General features: G+C 58.0%; 2 protein-coding genes across 2 annotated transcripts in view; both read left to right on the forward strand.

Annotated features, from left to right (window-relative positions):
• Positions 1-1,529: 1,529 nt before the first annotated feature.
• LOC144734631 (G-protein coupled receptor 4-like) lies at positions 1,530-9,130 on the forward strand. The gene is made up of 2 exons (XM_078616899.1): positions 1,530-2,828; positions 9,113-9,130. The coding sequence occupies exons 1-2, from the start codon at positions 1,530-1,532 to the stop codon at positions 9,128-9,130; spliced, it is 1,317 nt and encodes a 438-aa protein (XP_078473025.1).
• A 1,595-nt stretch (positions 9,131-10,725) lies between these two features.
• SYNE3 (spectrin repeat containing nuclear envelope family member 3) overlaps positions 10,726-21,436 on the forward strand; it is a 45,668-nt gene continuing 34,957 nt past the window's right edge. The window contains exon 1 of the mRNA XM_078617059.1: positions 10,726-10,844. The gene's annotated coding sequence lies outside the window, so the exon portion shown is untranslated. The remainder of the gene's footprint in view (positions 10,845-21,436) is intronic.

The following is a 21,436-nucleotide window of genomic DNA, read 5'->3' on the forward strand; positions in this document are numbered from 1 at the left end:
TTTATTCAAATATAACTCATTCATGGCTTTGGCTGAACGTCACAGTGTAGGAGCCCAGAGCGTAACCCCTCCACAGGCTGTGGCGGAGTAGCGCAGTTGGTAGCGCCCTCGCTTACCATGCCAAAGGTCGCGGGATCGATCCCCGCGTCCTCCACAGGCGAATATATTTTAAAATCCTTTATATTAAGTTCGCTTGCTTGCTTAGGACTGTGCAAATATTTAGCTCGTTTTTTAACCCACTTCCCGTGATCCAATCGAGCTGACATTTTCCACACAGACTCGTTGTGTGTGACAATTAATTTTCGTGAAAATTTTTTTCCAAAATGTTACACTGTTTAGGGAAAACAAATTAAATATTTTATTACCAATTGCTTAATACTCGCAGATAATCATCTGACCCATAGGTGGCAGCCATCTCAAGCCAGAGGACGAGAAGACTCTAGCCGCCACGCATATAAAGGATTTATAGTGAAAAACTTTGTTTTTACGGGTTTACTTGTTTTACCATTTCTTGTTTCATTGTATGTAATGTTTGAGATTAGGGATTAATAAAGTACAATCATAAACACAATCATATAAACAGAAATCTATGTATTAATTTATATGAAGACAGGTCCAGATATTGTGGCTAAGGTTGAGCTAATTGTTGTTTTCATTTACATATATTGGGGGGGATGTGTCCCCCCCAATATATATTATACTTACGGCCTTGGTGTAGTGCAGTGGTTTACGCACTTGCTGCGCAACGAACCCGGCGACCCATGTTCGATTCCCGATCACGGTCAACACCAGTGACGATTATTTGAACCGGTCCTAGGCCTCCCCTAGGTCGACTCAGGTGGCAATGTGTTAAAAGGAAATCATCGCCACTAGGGAGACAAAGGCGGCCGAGCGTGATGCTGGCCACCCACCCGCTCGTGAACCATACCGACCGTCATAGGTGCTCTCTAACAGCACTTGCCCCAACAGCCTTTAAGGCTACACGGGGCATCTTTGTAGCTGTCCCAGGAATGGGTCACGTCGCCCGCATACCCAACCACCGCATGGCCAAGCAGCTTCTGTTTGGATGCATAGAGGGGAGTGCTAAATGGACGCGGCACGGGCAGGAGGAGCTGAGTGCACTTGCTGAGGACCAGTACCAGCGGTGTCAAGATTGTCCTCGGTGGAGGACGAGACTCGTGAAGGACGCTGCTGGGCAGTTGGAGGCAGTGACCCTCCAGCAATAGCGGATGGCAAAGAAGCGACCTCACAACAATGAGCGGAGCGCCGGGCGTCTAAAACGCAGCAATTTGGCACAGCTGGTGCATCTGCCATTCAACCCACGGCACTTGGGTCTGTCCCGTGACCTCTTACCAACGAGCCCTCGACACTCCGCGTGGCCTCAAAGTGCACCTAGCCTGTCACAAGCACAGTGGAGACGTGACTGCCACTTCATGGGGAATGGCAGCTGTTGTTGTTGCATGTGTGAATGTGCACAGGGGTTAGCGCACTGCGCCAATAACCCGGCGACCCGAGTTCGATTCCCGCTCATGGCCATACACCAGTCCCGGGATGTCGCGGTGCAGGCCGAGCCCTGCGAGGCTGTGAGCTGCGATGCAGGGCGAGCCGTCTGTAGTGTCTCTCGCTCGCCGCTCTCGCGCAGAGACGTCGCCATGCAGGCGCCGGCGACTCGCGACGCGCACGCGGCAACGGCGGCGGCGTCGACGGCGGCGACCGTGGCGGCCGTGGTGGCCGCGACTCTGGGGGTCGTCGCAAACGGCACGGACGCGAGCGGCTGCTCCGAGGAGGCCTTCGAGGCGGCGCTGGAGAACGGCACGCTGCCCCCCGACTGCGGGGCCGACCTGTCCGCGGCGGCCGTGCTGCTGCCCGCGGTCCACTCGTTGGTGTTCGCGCTCGGCCTGCCGGGGAACATGGCGGCGCTGTGGCTGTCGGCGTGGCACGCGCGCCGGGGCAACGTCCTGGCCGTCTACCTGCTGGGCCTGAGCGCCAGCGACCTGCTCTACGTCGCGGCGCTGCCGCTGTGGATCGAGCACGCGGCGCGCCGCCGGCTGCGCTGGGCGTGGGGCGACGCCGCGTGCCGCGCCGCCGCCTTCCTCCTGGACGCCACCAACGGCGCGGCCGCCCTCTTCCTCTGCTGCGTCGCCGTCGACCGCTACCTCGCCGTGGCGCACCCCCTGCGCTCTCGGCCCCTCCGCCGCGTCCGCGTCGCCCGCGCCGTCAGCGCCGGCGTGTGGGCGGCCGCCGTCGCCGAACACGTCCCGGCGCTCGCGCGCCCGGCCGTGTCGCGGGCCCACGCCACCTGCCTCGACCGCTTCCCGCTCGAGCGATGGGCGGCCGGCGCCGGCCTCGTGATCGCCTCCGTCGGCTTCCTGCTGCCGCTGGCCGGGACGGCGGCCGCCTACGCGGGGGCGGTGCGCGCCGTGCGCCGCTGCCCCGCGGTCGGGCGGCGGCGCGGGCGGCGCGTCCGGAGGGTCGCCGTCGCCGTGGTGCTCATCTCGGCCTTCAGCTTCGGGCCCTTCTACGCGGCGCTGTTCGTGCGCGCCGCGGCGCGCCTTGCGCTGGGCCCCTGCGCGGCTTGCCGCCTCGACGCCCGCGTGGCGCCCGCGTACGAGGCGGCGTTCGCGCTCACGGCCGTCAACAGCGCCCTCGACCCCGTGCTCAACGCGCTTGCCGTGCCGAGCGCCCGCGAGCCGCTGGCGCGGGCGCTGGCGTCGCTCGCCGGGCGGGCGAGGGAGGTGGCGGCGCGGTGGCCGTGGCGGAGACGAAGCGACGTGCCGGACGCCGTCCCCCCCGTGCCCCCCACAGAGCACCCCCCCGTGCCCCCCACAGTGCCTACCCTTGTGCCCCCCATCGTGCCCCCCACAGAGCACCCCACAGAGCACCCCACAAAGCACCCCCCCCGTGCCCCCCACAGAGCACCCCCCCATGCCCCCCACAGTGTCCACCCCCGTGCCCCCCACAGTACCCCCCACAGAGCACCCCACCGTGCCCCCCATCGTGCCCCCCACAGAGCACCCTCCCGTGCCCCCCATCGTGCCTCCCACAGTGCCTACCCCCGTGCCCCCCACAGAGCACACCCCCGTGCCCCCCACAGAGCACCCCCCCGTGCCCCCCACAGTGCCCCCCTCAGAGCACCCCACAGCACCCCACCATGCCCTCCACAGTGCATCCCCCCCGTGCCCCCCACAGAGCATCCCACCGTGCCCCCCACAGAGCACTCCCCCGTGCCCCCCACAGTGCCTCCCACAGAGCACCCCACAGAGCACCCCCCCGTGCCCCCCACAGAGCACTCCCCCGTGCCCCCCACAGTGCCCCCCACAGAGCACCCCACAGAGCACCCCCCGTGCCCCCCACAGTGCATCCCCCCGTGCCCCCCACAGAGCACCCCACCGTGCCCCCCACAGAGCACTCCCCCGTTCCCCCCCACAGAGCACCCCACAGAGCACCCCACAGAGCATCCCCCCGTGCCCCCCACAGTGCATCCCCCCGTGCCCCCCACAGAGCACCCCACCGTGCCCCCCACAGAGCACTCCCCCGTGCCCCCCACAGAGCACCCCACCGTGCCCCCCACAGAGCACCCCACCGTGCCCCCCACCGTGCCCCCCCACAGTGCATCCCTCCGTGCCCCCTACAGAGCACCCCACCGTGCCCCCCACAGAGCACCCCACTGTGCCCCCACAGAGCACCCCACAGAGCACCCCACCGTGCCCCCCACAGAGCACCCCACCGTGCCCCCCACAGAGCACCCCACCGTGCCCCCCACAGAGCACCCCACAGAGCACCCCACAGAGCACCCCACCGTGCCCCCCACAGAGCACCCCACCGTGCCCCCCACAGAGCACCCCACCGTGCCCCCCACAGAGCACCCCACAGAGCATCCCCCCGTGCCCCCCACAGTGCATCCCCCCGTGCCCCCCACAGAGCACCCCACAGAGCACCCCCCCGTGCCCCCCACAGTGCATCCCCCCGTGCCCCCCACAGAGCACCCCACCGTGCCCCCCACAGAGCACCCCACCGTGCCCCCCACCGTGCCCCCCCACAGTGCATCCCTCCGTGCCCCCCACAGAGCACCCCACCGTGCCCCCACAGAGCACCCCACAGAGCACCCCACCGTGCCCCCCACAGAGCACCCCACAGAGCACCCCACCGTGCCCCCCACAGAGCACCCCACCGTGCCCCCCACCGTGCCCCCCCACAGTGCATCCCTCCGTGCCCCCCACAGAGCACCCCACCGTGCCCCCCACAGAGCACCCCACCGTGCCCCCACAGAGCACCCCACAGAGCACCCCACCGTGCCCCCCACAGAGCACCCCACAGAGCACCCCACAGAGCACCCCACCGTGCCCCCCACAGAGCACCCCACCGTGCTCCCCACAGAGCACCCCACCGTGCCCCCCACAGAGCACCCCACAGAGCACCCCACCGTGCCCCCCACAGAGCACCCCACAGAGCACCCCACAGAGCACCCCACAGAGCACCCCACATAGCACCCCCCCCCCCGTGCCCCCCACAGTGAGTGGGGGAGAAGTCAGCCCCAGCACCGCTGTCCAGTGACACGGAGACGGTTGCCTGGAGACGGTTGCAGTGACGATGTCCTCGCGATGTCGGAGTAGCCACTGTGATGACTCTGGTGATGGTGGTAGTGTGCTGATGGTGGTAATGGTGGTTATGCTGATGGTGGTGATGGTGGTCGTGCTGATGGTGGTGGTGGTGATGCTGATGGTGGTGGTGATGCTGATGGTGGTGGTGATGCTGATGGTGGTGATGGTGGTGGTGATGCTGATGGTGGTGATGCTGATGGTGGTGGTGATGGCGGTGATGGTGATAGCGATGATGGTGGTGGTGATGGTCGAGATGGCGGCGATTTTAATTTGGGAGCTTTCGTGACTGCAGGAATTATTCTTTGGTTCTTTTCGGTTAAGTCACGTCTAAAAATAAAATAATAAATCAAAATAAAACAACACATTACGACGTTTCGATTGCAACACAAGCAATCATCATCAGGCATAAAAGAAATAGCAACAAAAATCTAACTAGAAAACTATAGACCGACATACAAGCAGACAGACATCGCAACGGCACACATAGAGAGTATACAGGCACACGAAAATTAAATAACCTAGTAAAATATTGAAATGTGATGTAATACAACACAGAGAGTCGGTTAACACACAATTAACGCATGGCCTGGTTGACTACGTGTTTCAAAATTTGCTAAGTTAGAATTTTAAGTGTGAGCAACAAATATCTAACTAGAAAACTATAGACAGACATACAAGCAGACAGACATCACAACGGCACACAGAGAGAGGACACAAATCGGCTGTGTGAGCAACAAAAATCTAACTAGAAAACTATAGACAGACATATAAGCAGACAGAAATTTCACACTTAAAATTCTAACTTAGCAAATTTTGAAACACGTAATAAACCAGGCTATGCGTTAATTGTGTGTTAACCGACATATAAGCAGACAGAAATTTCACACTTAAAATTCTAACTTAGCAAATTTTGAAACACGTAATAAACCAGGCTATGCGTTAATTGTGTGTTAACCGACTTTCTGTGTTGTATTACATCACATTTCGATAATTTACTAGGTTATTTAATTTTCGTGTGCTTGTCTCCTAATTTTCAGGCTTGCCTCCCGTGCCGCGTTTGTCCTAATTTTCAGGTTTGCCTCCCGTGCCGCGTCTATCATCTCACTTACAATAGGAGTACGTTGGCGTGCACCCATTGATCTCCCCGCCCTCTCCCTCCCCCCGTCCCCTCCCCCTCCTCTCTATATTTAAGGGACCGTCACAGAAACGACCATCTCTTTGTGCCGATTTGTGTCCTCTCTCTGTGTGCCGTTGTGATGTCTGTCTGCTTATATGTCTGTCTATAGTTTTCTAGTTAGATTTTTGTTGCTCACACAGCCGATTTGTGTCCTCTCTCTGTGTGCCGTTGTGATGTCTGTCTGCTTGTATGTCTGTCTATAGTTTTCTAGTTAGATATTTGTTGCTCACACTTAAAATTCTAACTTAGCAAATTTTGAAACACGTAGTCAACCAGGCCATGCGTTAATTGTGTGTTAACCGACTCTCTGTGTTGTATTACATCACATTTCAATATTTTACTAGGTTATTTAATTTTCGTGTGCCTGTATACTCCTCTCTATGTGTGCCGTTGTGATGTCTGTCTGCTTGTATGTCGGTCTATAGTTTTCTAGTTAGATTTTGTTGCTATTTCTTTTATGCCTGATGATGATTGCTTGTGTTGCAATCGAAACGTCGTAATGTGTTGTTTTATTTTGATTTATTATTTTATTTTTAGACGTGACTTAACCGAAAAGAACCAAAGAGATGGTGGCGGTGATGGTGGTGATGGTGGTTCAGGGTTAACGTCGAGCTGGGCCATTGATAGGCCGGGTGCGTGATGGGGTTAGGGCCAGGGCCGTGTCTCACGCTGCGATGTGATTGGTCGTGTCGGCAGACAGGGATATCCGTCACGTGTCACTCTGCTCACCCTCCGGCGTCTCCTCCTCGCTCACCCGAGGATCTCCACTCTCGGACCTCAGCCGACGGTGGGGATTTCTCATTCCTATGGCGGGGCCGAGTTTATCAGAATCAGATTCTTGATGTAGACTGGAAGAATCCGATGATCTGTGAAGCTCTTTTACACAGATATCCAGTAGGGGCGGGTCAGAAAGCTTCGGCAACAACAGTACAACAACCAAAGTCTAGGAGAGCTACGTCACTAAATATAAAAACAGTAAAGAAAGCTGACAAGTACAAATTGCATAAGCACTTCAATCCCTGCCGATTATCCAAATGACAACCACTGCTGACTTCCTCAAAAAACGGTGTTCACGTTATCGACCCCAGAGGGAGGGATGGTGATGATGGGCTGCGTCAACCACCAACCAGGATGTGAAGTCTCAACCCCTTTCCACTCGCTCTGCGACCGCGGTGCCGCCTGCCCGTGTGGGGGGTCCCCACCACCAAAGAAGCTCAACTCACATCGCAGGCGACGCGGTGGCGACACCCGCGCCCCCCACACAGCGAAAAGCAACGCCTCGGTTCGATGCCCGACTGGGACGCTGCTCCGTGTGGCGTTTGTATATTCTCGCCCTGTCCTGCGGTGTGAGTGTGTGCGCCGTACCAGCCTTCATAGGCGCTCGCTATCAGCACTTGCCCCAAACAGTCTGTTCAGATTATGCGACGGAACTTTGCCTTTATGAGTGGAGTTTGTATTCTCTCCCCTGTTCTGCAGTGAGTGAGTGGAGTTTGTATTCTCTCTCCTGTTCTGCAGTGAGTGAGTGGAGTTTGTATTCTCTCCCCTGTTCTGCAGTGAGTGAGTGGAGTTTGTATTCTCTCCCCTCTTCTGCAGTGAGTGAGTGGAGTTTGTATTCTCTCCCCTGTTCTGCAGTGAGTGAGTGGAGTTTGTATTCTCTCCCCTCTTCTGCAGTGAGTGAGTGGAGTTTGTATTCTCTCCCCTGTTCTGCAGTGAGTGAGTGGAGTTTGTATTCTCTCTCCTGTTCTGCAGTGAGTGAGTGGAGTTTGTATTCTCTCCCCTGTTCTGCAGTGAGTGAGTGGAGTTTGTATTCTCTCCCCTGTTCTGCAGTGAGTGAGTGGAGTTTGTATTCTCTCCCCTGTTCTGCAGTGAGTGAGTGGAGTTTGTATTCTCCCCCCTGTTCTGCAGTGAGTGAGTGGAGTTTGTATTCTCTCCCCTGTTCTGCAGTGAGTGAGTGGAGTTTGTATTCTCTCCCCTGTTCTGCAGTGAGTGAGTGGAGTTTGTATTCTCTCCCCTGTTCTGCAGTGAGTGAGTGGAGTTTGTATTCTCTCCCCTGTTCTGCAATGAGTGAGTGGAGTTTGTATTCTCCCCCCTGTTCTGCAGTGAGTGAGTGGAGTTTGTATTCTCTCCCCTGTTCTGCAGTGAGTGAGTGGAGTTTGTATTCTCCCCCCTGTTCTGCAGTGAGTGAGTGGAGTTTGTATTCTCTCCCCTGTTCTGCAGTGAGTGAGTGGAGTTTGTATTCTCCCCCCTGTTCTACAGTGAGTGAGTGGAGTTTGTATTCTCTCTCCTGTTCTGCAGTGAGTGAGTGGAGTTTGTATTCTCTCCCCTGTTCTGCAGTGAGTGAGTGGAGTTTGTATTCTCCCCCCTGTTCTGCAGTGAGTGAGTGGAGTTTGTATTCTCCCCCCTGTTCTGCAGTGAGTGAGTGGAGTTTGTATTCTCCCCCCTGTTCTGCAGTGAGTGAGTGGAGTTTGTATTCTCCCCCCTGTTCTACAGTGAGTGAGTGGAGTTTGTATTCTCTCTCCTCTTCTGCGTGGGTTTCCTCCGGCTTATCCGCGTCCCTCCTCCCAGATAAACACACGCGCACAGTGGAAGCGGTGTCGGCCAAACCACATCCCAATGCTGACACATTCCCTGCAATCACTCAATTAGGATCACGCGCAGCAGCAGTAATATCCCCCCCACGCCCCCTACTGTGAAAACTTGGCAGGACCCTCCTGAAAAAGAGCCTTGAGACTCGGTGAAACCTTCCCCGGTAATACAAATAATCTGAGGGTTGGCTTGTGAGCATCAGGTGTGGTTGTTGATAGTGGTGGTGGTGGAATCGAGGAGCGGATGCGCCCTACAATCGGTGTGGGAGGCAGGGAAATGTTAACAACCTCGCCTGGTATACAGGAAGTGGTGGGATCGATCCTGACCTTGACAATGCCTGATGTATATTTGGAATTCGCGTGTCTTTCTCTCTCCCTGTGGTCGCGTGACATTTTCTCCGGGTCCTCTGGTTTTTCCCTCCACATTCACAATCAACGTGCGTTTCGAGTCCAGTATTTGACTGCTTTCAATTTGCATGTGGCTTTTGAAAAAAAGAGAGACGGAGCTCAGGGAGTCTTACCTGGTTAAAAAGTTTACTTTTAGTTTAGTTTAAGAGACGTTCATCAGTTACTTGATTTGTTCGGATGACGACGACGACGATGATGATGGTGAAAGGGAAGTGGGTTGTGACCTGCAGTGTGGTGAGTGGGTGGGTGAACGGGTGAGTGTTTGAGTGGGTGAGTGGATGAGGGTGAGTGTATAAGTTGATCCTCGCATGTGCCACTGTGCGAACTCCGCCGTGCCCCAGTGGGGTCCCGAGGCCTGAACCCTTTGACCTTTGACTCTGTCCACAACCACCAAAGGCCTCCCAGGAGGCAGTGGCAAGTCGAGAACGAACGCGCACTGTGCGCCATCGCCGTTTTGTGTTTTGATAATAAAACTTTTCATTCGCATGCGCCGCGTGCTGTCCCTCCACTGCTAGATGAGTGCTGTGGGTGCGGGTTGTTGTCGCCATGGGGAAGAGCGGTGGCGCAGTGGTTTAGCGTTGCCCTACGAGCCCGGCACCGACCCATAACAGTAAACATTCGATCCGGTATTGGGCCTGCCCTAGGTCGACTCGGCCTTAAATGACTATCCAGTGCGGTGTGTGAACATCATCGCTCGGGAGATAAAGGCGGCCGGGCGTGGTGCTGCCCGCAAACAGCTCTTGCCCCAGCGGTCTCAGGCGACAGAGTCGGCTGCAGCAAAACCACACTCGGTCGTTCCCTCCCATCGCTGCTGTCCAGCCGCTTGGTGGCGCAGTGGAGACACCCGGCGCCTCCTCGCAGCGACAATCGCCTCGGCTCATTTGCCGGGCGCCTCTTTGTGTGAAGTTTGTATTCTCTCCCCCTGTCCTGCGGAGGGTTTTCTTTGAGTTGTCTGGGTTCCTCTCATAGCTAAACCCACACCCACAGTGGAACTGGTAACTCCCCAATGCTGAAACATTCCCTGCAGATCACTCAATTGGGATCAAAGTCGTCTGAGCAGACTGTTGGGGCCGCAACGCCACACCACGGGGTGGGTGGCCAGCAGCCACGCCCGGTCGCATCATCATTATTATCATCCCCTAGTGGTGATGTTTACACACCGGATCAGGTGCTCATTTGAGGCTGAGTCGACCCTGAAGAAGGGGGCATTGAGACTCTCGGTGGAGGCTTAGTGGCGATACTCTTCTAATGATCAAAATCGATCCACTGCTGGATGAAGGCCTCCCTCCCAAAAGTCTCTGACATTTCTCAGAATCGCACGATGCAAGAATCCCCACACGCAACAAACGTTAAACTGTTTCTTTATTTTACTTTACAAGGTCTAAGCCCCACTGAGCTGCGTTGCTCTTTTTCAGAAGCGGCCAGGCTATCGCAAATGATAGACCGACGAAGAGGCCAATCACGTGGACATTTATAGCAGCCGCATACTCTAAACGCGGGGAGAGAGAGACGCAAACTCCAACTATACAGCAGCAGGCATCGTCAGTGTCAGGATGGAACCCACGACCTCCTGTACACCAGGCGAGGTAGTCAACATCTCCTAGCCACCGTGGTGATGATGATGAGAGAGAGAGAGACGCAAACTCCAACTATACAGCAGCAGGCATCGTCAGGGTCGGGATGGAACCCACGACCTCCTGCAGACCAGGCGAGGTAGTCAACATCTGGCCACAGTGGCGCCCTCGGCAACCCCGGGACGCTCGTCCACAGCACTGCGTTGTGGCCTTCAAAGGAATACTGCGTGTAAGAGGCAACGTTTCGGGCAATGGACCATATTTAGAGCACAGCTGCTGTTGGGCGCTGCCGGGGGAGGGAGTGGATTGGGGGGAGGGGTCGGGGGGAGGGGTCGCGGTGCTGGTGGTGTGAGGGGCTGGCGGGGCGAGCCCTGCGCATGCGCACTCAGCGCGGAGTCCTCGAGCAAGACGAGGACCGCCAGCCCCGGGTGGACGCGCAGCCCCCCCCCCCGGCAGGGGAGCGAGCGGGGGACGTCGTGACCCCCCCCCTCACCGCAGGGTGAGTGCCGCGACCCCCCCCCCCCGCGGGGTGAGTGCCGTGACCCCCACCTCGTGGTGGTGGTGGTTGTTGTTGTGACGCGTGGTGTTGTTGTTGCTGCTGCTGTTCGGAATTATTGACGGGCAATGCAACTCGGGGAAGGGCGCCACGGTGGCTATGAGATGTTAACTCCATCGCCTGCTATGCAGGTCGTGGGCTCGATCCCGACCCTGACGACGCCTGCTGCTGCTGCTGCTATTTGGAGGCTGCTGCTGCTGCTGTCTCTCTCTCTCTGTGTGTTTCTCTCTCTGTGTGTTTCTCTCTCTGTGTGTTTCTCTCTCTGTGTGTTTCTCTCTCTGTGTGTTTCTCTCTCTGTGTGTTTCTCTCTCTCTCTGTGTTTCTCTCTCTATGTGTTTCTCTCTCTGTGTGTTTCTCTCTCTGTGTGTTTCTCTCTCTGTGTGTTTCTCTCTCTGTGTGTTTCTCTCTCTGTGTGTTTCTCTCTCTGTGTGTTTCTCTCTCTCTCTGTGTTTCTCTCTCCGGCTCCTCCGGGGTTTCCCTCTCCACATTCGGAGTCGACGTCACCACGCGCTCGGAGTGTTTTAGCCGCTGCTCTAAATCTCCACACGGCGACGAGGACGATGATGGTGACGATGATGATGGTGGTGGTGATGTTGGTGGTGATGACGATGATGGTGATGATGGTGGTGGTGATGATGATGATGACGGTGATGAGCCGCCTCAGTCATTTGCGATGGCCAGCGGCGCTTGTGATAAAAGAGCTCGGTCACATTAACAGCGGTGCCGATTCACAGCCATTGCCTCCGGGCTGTTTCGATTCCTCGCCGCGGCGGCGTCGGTGATGTCAAAAGCAGCAACGTCGACTGTTTACACTGGGAGCTTTGTTGTCGTTGTTGTGTTTACAAAAAGCCTCGACCGGCGGTGTCAACCAGACGCAGGCCAGGCCGTAAACGGTGCTGTGGATGCACACGCGGGGGAATCGAAATGATCGATTGCGCGCACGCGATTTCACGCGCTGTGTCCTTACGGAATAGGAATCGAGCGGGTCTCGCGGAATCGATCCATGTTGACAAACTCGCAGCTCGGTGATAACGCGTCACGTGTCTCTGTGTGTGGGCACGTGTCTGTGTGTGGACACGTGTGTGTGTGTGGACACGTGTGTGTGTGTGGACACGTGTGTGTGTGTGGACACGTGTGTGTGTGTGACACGTGTGTGTGACACGTGTGTGTGTGTGACACGTGTGTGTGTGTGACACGTGTGTGTGTGTGACACGTGTGTGTGTGTGACACGTGTGTGTGTGTGGACACGTGTGTTTGTGTGGACACGTGTGTTTGTGTGTGTGTGTGACACGTGTGTGTGGACACGTGTGTTTGTGTGTGTGGACACGTGTGTTTGTGTGTGTGTGGACACGTGTCTGTGTGTGTGGACACGTGTCTGTGTGTGTGGACACGTGTGTGTGTGTGGACACGTGTGTGTGTGTGGACACTGTATGTGTGTGTGGACACTGTGTGTGTGTGTGTGGACACTGTGTGTGTGTGTGTGACACGTGTGTGTGGACACGTGTGTGTGGACACGTGTGTGTGTGACACACGTGTGTGTGGACACGTGTGTGTGTGTGGACACGTGTGTGTGTGACACACGTGTGTGACACACGTGTGTGACACACGTGTGTGTGTGTGACACACGTGTGTGTGTGTGACACTGACACTGTGTGTGTGTCGATCCGTTGCACCTGCTGGGTCTGCCCCGTGACCTCCTGCCAGCGGGCGTTCGACACTTCACGTGGCCTCAAGGTGCACTTGGCCTGGCACAAGCGTCGTGGTGACGTCACCGCCACTTAGTGGTGAATGGCGGTTGTTGTGTGTAGACACGTGTGTGTGTGTGACACGTGTGTGTGTGGACACGTGTGTGTGTGTGTGTGTGGACACGTGTGTGTGTGTGTGACACTGTGTGTGTGGGGACACGTGTGTGTGTGTGTGTGGGGCCACGTGTGTGTGTGTGGACACGTGTGTCTGTGTGTGTGGACACTGTGTGTGTGTGGACACGTGTCTGTGTGTGGACACTGTGTGTGTGTGGGGACACGTGTGTGTGTGGACACGTGTGTGTGTGGACACGTGTGTCTGTGTGTGGACACGTGTGTGTGTGTGTGGACACGTGTGTGTGTGTGTGTGTGGACACGTGTGTGTGTGTGTGTGGACACGTGTGTGTGTGTGGACACGTGTGTGTGTGTGGACACGTGTGTGTGGACACGTGTCTGTGTGTGTGGACACGTGTGTGTGTGGACACGTGTGTGTGTGGACACGTGTGTGTGTGGACACGTGTGTGTGTGGACACGTGTGTGTGTGGACACTGTATGTGTGGATACGTGTCTGTGTGTGTGGACACGTGTGTGTGTTTGGACACGTGTGTGTGTTTGGACACGTGTCTGTGTGTGTGTGTGGACACGTGTGTGTGTGTGGACACGTGTCTGTGTGTGTGGACACGTGTGTGTGTGTGTGTGGACACGTGTGTGTGTGTGTGGACACGTGTGTGTGTAGACACTGTGTGTGTGTGTGGACACGTGTGTGTGTGGCACTGTGTGTGGACACGTGTGTGTGTGTGTGTGGACACGTGTGTGTGGACACGTGTGTGTGTGGACACGTGTGTGTGTGTGGACACGTGTGTGTGTGTGGACACGTGTGTGTGTGTGTGTGGACACTGTGTGTGTGGACACTGTGTGTGTGGACACTGTGTATGTGTGGACACGTGTATGTGTGTGTGTGGGCACGTGTGTGTGTGGACACGTGTGTGTGTGGGTACTGTGTGTGCGTGGACCTGTGTGTGTGTGGACCAGTGTGTGTATGTGAACACGTGTGTGTGTGACACGTGTGTGTGGACACGTGTGTGTGTGACACGTGTGTGTGGACACGTGTGTGTGTGTGTGTGGACACGTGTGTGTGTGTGTGACACGTGTGTCTGTGTGTGTGGACACGTGTGTGTGGACACGTGTGTGTTTGTATGTGTGTGTGGACACGTGTGTGTGTGTGGACACTGTGTGTGTGTGGACCAGTGTGTGTGTGTGAACACGTGTGTGTGTGTGAACACGTGTGTGTGGACACGTGTCTGTGTGTGGACACTGTGTGTGTGGACACGTGTGTGTGTGTGTGTGTGGACACGTGTCCACACACACACACACATCGCCACTCGGAAGACAAAGGCGGGCGGGCGGGTGTATTGCTGGCCACACATCCCGTCGTGCCGTGCCGGCCTTCATAGGTGCTGCTACTCGCTAACAGCACTTGCCCCAACAGTCTGTTAAGGATATACAGGGGACCTTTGTTTTTTTATGTAAAGGTGTCTGACCTCTCACGATATATACACAGGCAGTTCGCCTCCTCCCGTCGACCCCTTGTCACTCAGCTATTGCTACTACTACCTTGGTCCCTGTTCCCATGATAATCACTCTCCCGTTCATCCTCCACCCGTGTTGAGGACTCTAGGTCACAGCTTGACTCGGCCATCTGTCCCACCGCTCGCGAACTCGCCCACTCACTCGCCTGCTCACAGGCTCACCCGTCACCTCGTCCACCCACTCACTCGCACACTCATCCGCTCACCCTCTCATCCACTCACTTATTCATTCACCTTTTAACCAACTCACCCACTCAATAACTCACCCATTCACTCACCCATTCACTCACTCGCCACACTACAGGTCACACGACTGCACTCTCGGATTCACTCTTCCCATCATCATTATAGTTATCCGGGTACCAAATAAACTCATCAGCGTCTCTTAAACTCAACAGTTATTTTTATTTTACCAGGTAAGGGCCACTGAGCTACGTAGCTCTTTTTTAACAAGCAACCTGGTCACAAATTGTCGCTCAACGACGTGGCTCGTCATCATCATCGTTTGTAAATGTGGAGCCGGCAAACACTCTAAACGCGTGGCGACGTTGATTCTAAATGTGGAGGGATAAATCACGCGGCCACGGAGAGAGAGGCACGCAAACTCCAAATATACAGCAGCAGCAGGCGTCGTCAGGGTCGGGATGGAACCCACGACCTCCTGTAGACCAGGCGAGGTAGTCAACATATCCTGGTCACCGTGGCGCCCTCGGCAACCCCGGGACGCTCGTCCACAGCACTGCGTTATGGCCTTCAAAGGAATACTGCGTGTTTCAACGTTTCGGGCAATGGACAATATTTATAGCACAGCCGCTGTTGGACGCTGTGTTACACGACACAAGGGTGCAGGGGGCTCGTCTTTTACTGCTTCCCCCAGTCCACACTCGTCCCCAGCCTTCTCGATCCGGTTTTCGACAATTCTCTCTCATATCTCCTGCCACAGTCACCGTCCCACTCCCCCTTCCTTTTGGTGGGAATCCTTCCTCCCCTGACATCCCTTACACACTCATATAGACACACGGGTGCTGTCTGTTGCTGGCCGCTTGGCGTTTGTGGGACTGGGCCCCGTGCCTCGCAACCGCAGTGAAGAAATAAGCCCCCACGTGACCAATACAGAGGTGGTACAACCTCTGAGCTGGCAACACGTTTGGGCTCGATTCACGTGCCACGTGGGGGTTGGGGCTGCCCCCCCCCTTTTCCCCTCGCCCCTCTTCCTGCCAGGTCCCCCATTACAAAGCTCCCCCGTGCAGCCTTAACAAACTTTCCGGGCAAGTGCTGTTAGCGAGTAGCAGCAGCACCGATGAAGGCTGCCGGCACTGGCACACGAGGCGGTGGGTGGCCAGCACCGCGCCCGGCCGTCTTTGTCTCCCCAGTGACGATCTTACCAGCTGCTCATTTGAGGCTGAGTCGTCTTAGGGGGTGCCCAGGACCGGTTCAGATATTCGCCACTGGTGTTGGTCGTAGCCATGAGCGGGAATCGAACTCGGGTGGCCTGGTTTGGTCGGGCAGCGTGCTGACCACTGCGCCACCGCTCCCCATTACTCACTTCCTCAGCCACACCCTGCCCCTGGGGCCCCCCTTCCCCCCATTTGCCACTCAAGTTGCCAGACAGAAGGTTTTCCCTCTAGATCCCATCTTGTGTTCGTGTGTTGGGGGTGGTGGTTTGTGGGGAGCGGTGGTGTAGCGGTTAGCGCGCTGTACTACGAACCCGGCGAACCAAGTTCGATTCCCACTCACGGCCACCAACATCAGTGACGATTATCTGAACCGGTCCTGGGCCTCCCTAGGTCGACTCAGCCTCAACAATTAGTATCTGGTGCGGTGTGTAAACATCACCACTGGGGAGACAAAGGTGGCTGGGCGTGGTGCTGGCCACCCACGACCTCGTGTGCCGTGCCGGCCTTCATAGGTGCTCCTCGCTAACAGCACTTGCCCCAACAGTCTGTTCAGGCTACACAGGGCATCTTTGTCTTTGGTGTGTGTAGGAGTGAGCTCGAGCTCTGGGAAGGGGAGGGGACCCCGGCAGGAATGCAGCAGCCACACCCTGTGAATCCACGATCTCATTCATCATTTGTATTCGTTCTGAAAATATTTATCTTTAGATCGATCGTGGAAGATCCTTGGAGAGGGAATCGATTGGTCACCACGGTCGTGGTAATAATCACCGCCATCATTATCACTGCCATCATCACCATCATGGTCACCTCCATCATCGCCATCATTACTCCTGACAAGTCGTCCACCGTCCCTCCTGGCCCGTGGCACATCCTGCCCAAGCGCACTCATTCCTGGTCACCGTCCACTTCGCTTGCTCCTCTGTCTCTCGGTGTCATCTCTCCACACTTCCTTATGCACTCTTCCGCTGTCGTCGTTGCCGCCGCCGCTGCTGCTGCTGCTGAGGCTACCCCACCGGAGGGGTGGTCCGTTGCCTCCCGCTCACTCTGCTTTCGCTACTACCACTGCTACTGCCGTGGTCGCCGTGAGCTTCACTCTCGATTGATTGTCCCACCCGTGTCGAGGTCGAGACCAGTCTCATCCACCACCACCACACTGCAGGTCACAACCACGCACTCACCAACCCACTGACCCACGCACTCACCAACCCACTCACCCACCCACACACTCACCCACTCACCTACCCACACACTCACCTACTCACTCACCAACCCACTCACCCACCCACACACTAACCTACTCGGCGCACTGCAGGTCACAACCACGCACTCACCAATCCACTCACCCACCCACACACTCACCCACCAACCCACTCACCCACACACTCACCCACCAACCCACTCACACACTCACTCACCAACCCACTCACCCACCCACACACTCACCCACCAACCCACTCACCCACCAACCCACTCACACACCCACACACTCACCCACCAACCCACTCACCCACCCACACACTCACCCACTCATCCACCCACACACTCATCTACTCGGTGCACTGCAGGTCACAACCACGCACTCACCAATCCACTCACCCACCCACACACTCACCCACCAACCCACTTATCCACCCACACACTCACCCACTCACCCACCCACACACTCATCTACTCGGTGCACTGCAGGTCACAACCACGCACTCACCAATCCACTCACCCACCCACACACTCACCTACTCGGCGCACTGTAGGTCACTCATCCGCTTACACACACCACATCAGCCACCCACTCGCCACACTGCAGGTCAAACCGACACACTAACCCACCCACTCGCTACACGACAGGTCTTTGCACTTCTCTCTCGTCTAATTCACCCTGTGAGAGTGCTGATTGTTCCTGGCAGCTTGGCGTTTCGGGAGCTCTGGCCCCGGCGCTCCGCGGTCTAAAGAGCAAGGGGCCGGGTGGAGCCGGGGATCAGCCCCAGGGTGGTGCAGGACTTCTCAGTTCCCCTCCAGCCCCCCTCCAGCCCCCCTCCAGCCCCCCTCCTGCTCCCCTCCTGCTCCCCTCCAGCCCCCCTCCAGCTCCTCTCCAGCTCCCCTCCTGCTCCCCTCCTGCTCCCCTCCTGCTCCCCTCCTGCTCCCCTCCAGCCCCCCTCCAGCTCCCCTCCTGCTCCCCTCCTGCTCCCCTCCTGCTCCCCTCCAGCCCCCCTCCAGCTCCCCTCCTGCTCCCCTCCTGCTCCCCTCCTGCTCCCCTCCAGCTCCTCTCCAGCTCCCCTCCTGCTCCCCTCCTGCTCCCCTCCAGCCCCCCTCCAGCTCCCCTCCTGCTCCCCTCCTGCTCCCCTCCTGCTCCCCTCCAGCTCCCCTCCAGCCCCCCTCCAGCCCCCCTCCAGCCCCCCTCCAGCCCCCCTTCTGCTCTCCTCCTGCTCCCCTCCAGCTCCCCTCCTGCTCCCCTCCTGCTCCCCTCCTGCTCCCCTCCTGCTCCCCTCCTGCTCCCCTCCAGCCCCCCTCCTGCTCCCCTCCTGCTCCCCTCCAGCCCCCCTCCTGCTCCCCTCCAGCTCCCCTCCTGCTCCCCTCCTGCTCCCCTCCAGCTCCCCTCCAGCTCCCCTCCTGCTCCCCTCCAGCCCCCCTCCTGCTCCCCTCCAGCTCCCCTCCTGCTCCCCTCCAGCTCCCCTCCAGCCCCCCTCCAGCCCCCCTCCAGCCCCCCTCCAGCCCCCCTTCTGCTCTCCTCCTGCTCCCCTCCAGCTCCCCTCCTGCTCCCCTCCTGCTCCCCTGCTGCTCCCCTCCAGCCCCCCTCTAGCCCCCCTCCAGCTCCCCTCCTGCTCCCCTCCTGCTCCCCTCCTGCTCCCCTCCAGCCCCCCTCCTGCTCCCCTCCTGCTCCCCTCCAGCTCCCCTCCTGCTCCCCTCCTGCTCCCCTCCAGCTCCCCTCCAGCTCCCCTCCAGCCCCCCTCCAGCTCCCCTCCTGCTCCCCTCCAGCTCCCCTCCAGCTCCCCTCCTGCTCCCCTCCAGCCCCCCTCCTGCTCCCCTCCAGCTCCCCTCCAGCTCCCCTCCAGCTCCCCTCCAGCTCCCCTCCAGCTCCCCTCCAGCTCCCCTCCAGCTCCCCTCCAGCTCCCCTCCTGCTCCCCTCCAGCCCCCCTCCTGCTCCCCTCCTGCTCCCCTCCAGCTCCCCTCCAGCTCCCCTCCAGCCCCCCTCCAGCTCCCCTCCTGCTCCCCTCCTGCTCCCCTCCAGCTCCCCTCCTGCTCCCCTCCTGCTCCCCTCCTGCTCCCCTCCAGCCCCCCTCCTGCTCCCCTCCTGCTCCCCTCCAGCTCCCCTCCTGCTCCCCTCCTGCTCCCCTCCAGCTCCCCTCCTGCTCCCCTCCTGCTCCCCTCCAGCTCCCCTCCTGCTCCCCTCCTGCTCCCCTCCAGCTCCCCTCCAGCTCCCCTCCAGCTCCCCTCCTGCTCCCCTCCTGCTCCCCTCCTGCTCCCCTCCAGCCCCCCTCCAGCCCCCCTCCAGCTCCCCTCCTGCTCCCCTCCTGCTCCCCTCCTGCTCCCCTCCTGCTCCCCTCCAGCCCCCCTCCTGCTCCCCTCCTGCTCCCCTCCAGCCCCCCTCCTGCTCCCCTCCAGGTCCCCTCCAGCTCCCCTCCAGCCCCCCTCCAGCCCCCCTCCAGCCCCCCTCCAGCCCCCCTTCTGCTCTCCTCCTGCTCCCCTCCAGCTCCCCTCCTGCTCCCCTCCTGCTCCCCTCCAGCCCCCCTCCAGCCCCCCTCCAGCTCCCCTCCTGCTCCCCTCCTGCTCCCCTCCTGCTCCCCTCCAGCCCCCCTCCTGCTCCCCTCCTGCTCCCCTCCAGCTCCCCTCCTGCTCCCCTCCAGCTCCTCTCCAGCTCCCCTCCTGCCCCCCTCCAGCCCCCCTCCAGCCCACGTCTGTCCCCTCCAGCTCCCCTCCTGCTCCCCTCCAGCCCCCCTCCTGCTCCCCTCCTGCTCCCCTCCTGCTCCCCTCCTGCTCCCCTCCAGCTCCCCTCCTGCTCCCCTCCAGCCCCCCTCCAGCCCCCCTCCAGCCCACGTCTGTCTCCTCGACGTAACGAAACGCACCGACTGTCGTCCTTGCACATCCCATCAACCATAGGGCCCCTTCGGTTGTATTTTGGCTTTTTTCTGCTCTACGACTTCTGCTTTTGCCTCGCTCGTCACGCCGTGGTCGCACGGCACCAGTGGCCGTGTCTCGGTGCAGTCTACACCCCAGTGCGCAGCCTGGTCATGGCTTGCATCAGCGGCGAGGGATGTCTGCAGCGCCACATCCTGAACCCTCTTCCTTCTTAGATCTTCCCTCCACCGCGCCTCTGTCCACCGAGACATTATAGATGGGGGTGGTGGAAGATTGCAGCCTTTCACGCGTGAGAAATCCGCACCTCCGATTAACACGGTGCGAGAGAAGTTCAACATACACTACAATATACACTACACACTGCACTATATAATACACACTGCACTATACACTACACACTGCACTATACACTACACACCGCACTATATACTACACCACTATACGGAATTGAAAACTCCGATGGGCGCGGTTCAACATACTACCACTTAGACGGTTCAACATACTACCACTTAGACGGTTCAACATACTACCACTTAGACGGTTCAACATACTACCACTTAGACGGTTCAACATACTACCACTTAGACGGTTCAACATACTACCACTTAGACGGTTCAACATACTACCACTTAGACGGTTCAACATACTACCACTTAGACGGTTCAACATACTACCACTTAGACGGTTCAACATACTACCACTTAGACGGTTCAACATACTACCACTTAGACGGTTCAACACACTACCACTTAGACGGTTCAACATACTACCACTTAGACGGTTCAACATACTACCACTTAGACGGTTCAACATACTACCACTTAGACGGTTCAACATACTACCACTTAGACGGTTCAACATACTACCACTTAGACGGTTCAACATACTACCACTTAGACGGTTCAACATACTACCACGTAGACGGTTCAACATACTACCACTTAGACGGTTCAACATACTACCACTTAGACGGTTCAACATACTACCACGTAGACGGTTCAACATACTACCACGTAGACGGTTCAACATACTACCACTTAGATGGCGCGCCCCCACCCCTCGTCCTTAACTCAGCGCGCGTCCCTAACTTTAGACGGAAATCCGCGCGTCTAAGCTCACCCCCATCCCCTCCCTGGCCACACACCACGCAAAGACAAAGGTCTCCCGCTTGGGCTTAACAGGCTGATGGGGCAATTGCTGTTTGTGAGCACATTTGAACGACGGCACGGTGCACGGAGGGGGTGGGTGGCCAGCACCACGCCCGGCCACTGATGTTTTCGCACCACACTGAGTACTCGTTTAAGGCTGAGTTAACCTAGGGGAGGCCCAAAACTGGTTCATATGATGGTCCTGTGTTGGTGGCCACGAGCAGGAATCGAATTCGAGTCGTCAGGTTCGTAGCACAACATGCTAACCGCTGCGCCACCACTCCCCACGCACCACACTCCACATGCCACACATTACACGCGCCACGCACTTCACGCACCCTCTGAGCTCCACACGCCCCCCCACCACCACCACCCCCACACCCTCTCGGTTCCCGTCCTGTACGCCCAGACGTCCCACTTCCTCTATTGGGATGATCATGGTGGTGTAAGAGTAAGAGGAGAGCTGCTTCTTTACAACCGGAGCTTCCCACACGCTCCCAGCTCACGAGCCCCCCCCACCGCCCCCCCAAGTAGCCCACGCTCGGTGAGGCCGCGCGTGAAACAGTGGCGGCTGCTGACGACTTT

Source organism: Lampetra planeri, chromosome 52, assembly GCF_965212315.1.
Source record: "Lampetra planeri chromosome 52, kcLamPlan1.2.h2, whole genome shotgun sequence".
In the NCBI taxonomy this organism is placed as follows: Eukaryota; Metazoa; Chordata; class Hyperoartia; order Petromyzontiformes; family Petromyzontidae; genus Lampetra; species Lampetra planeri.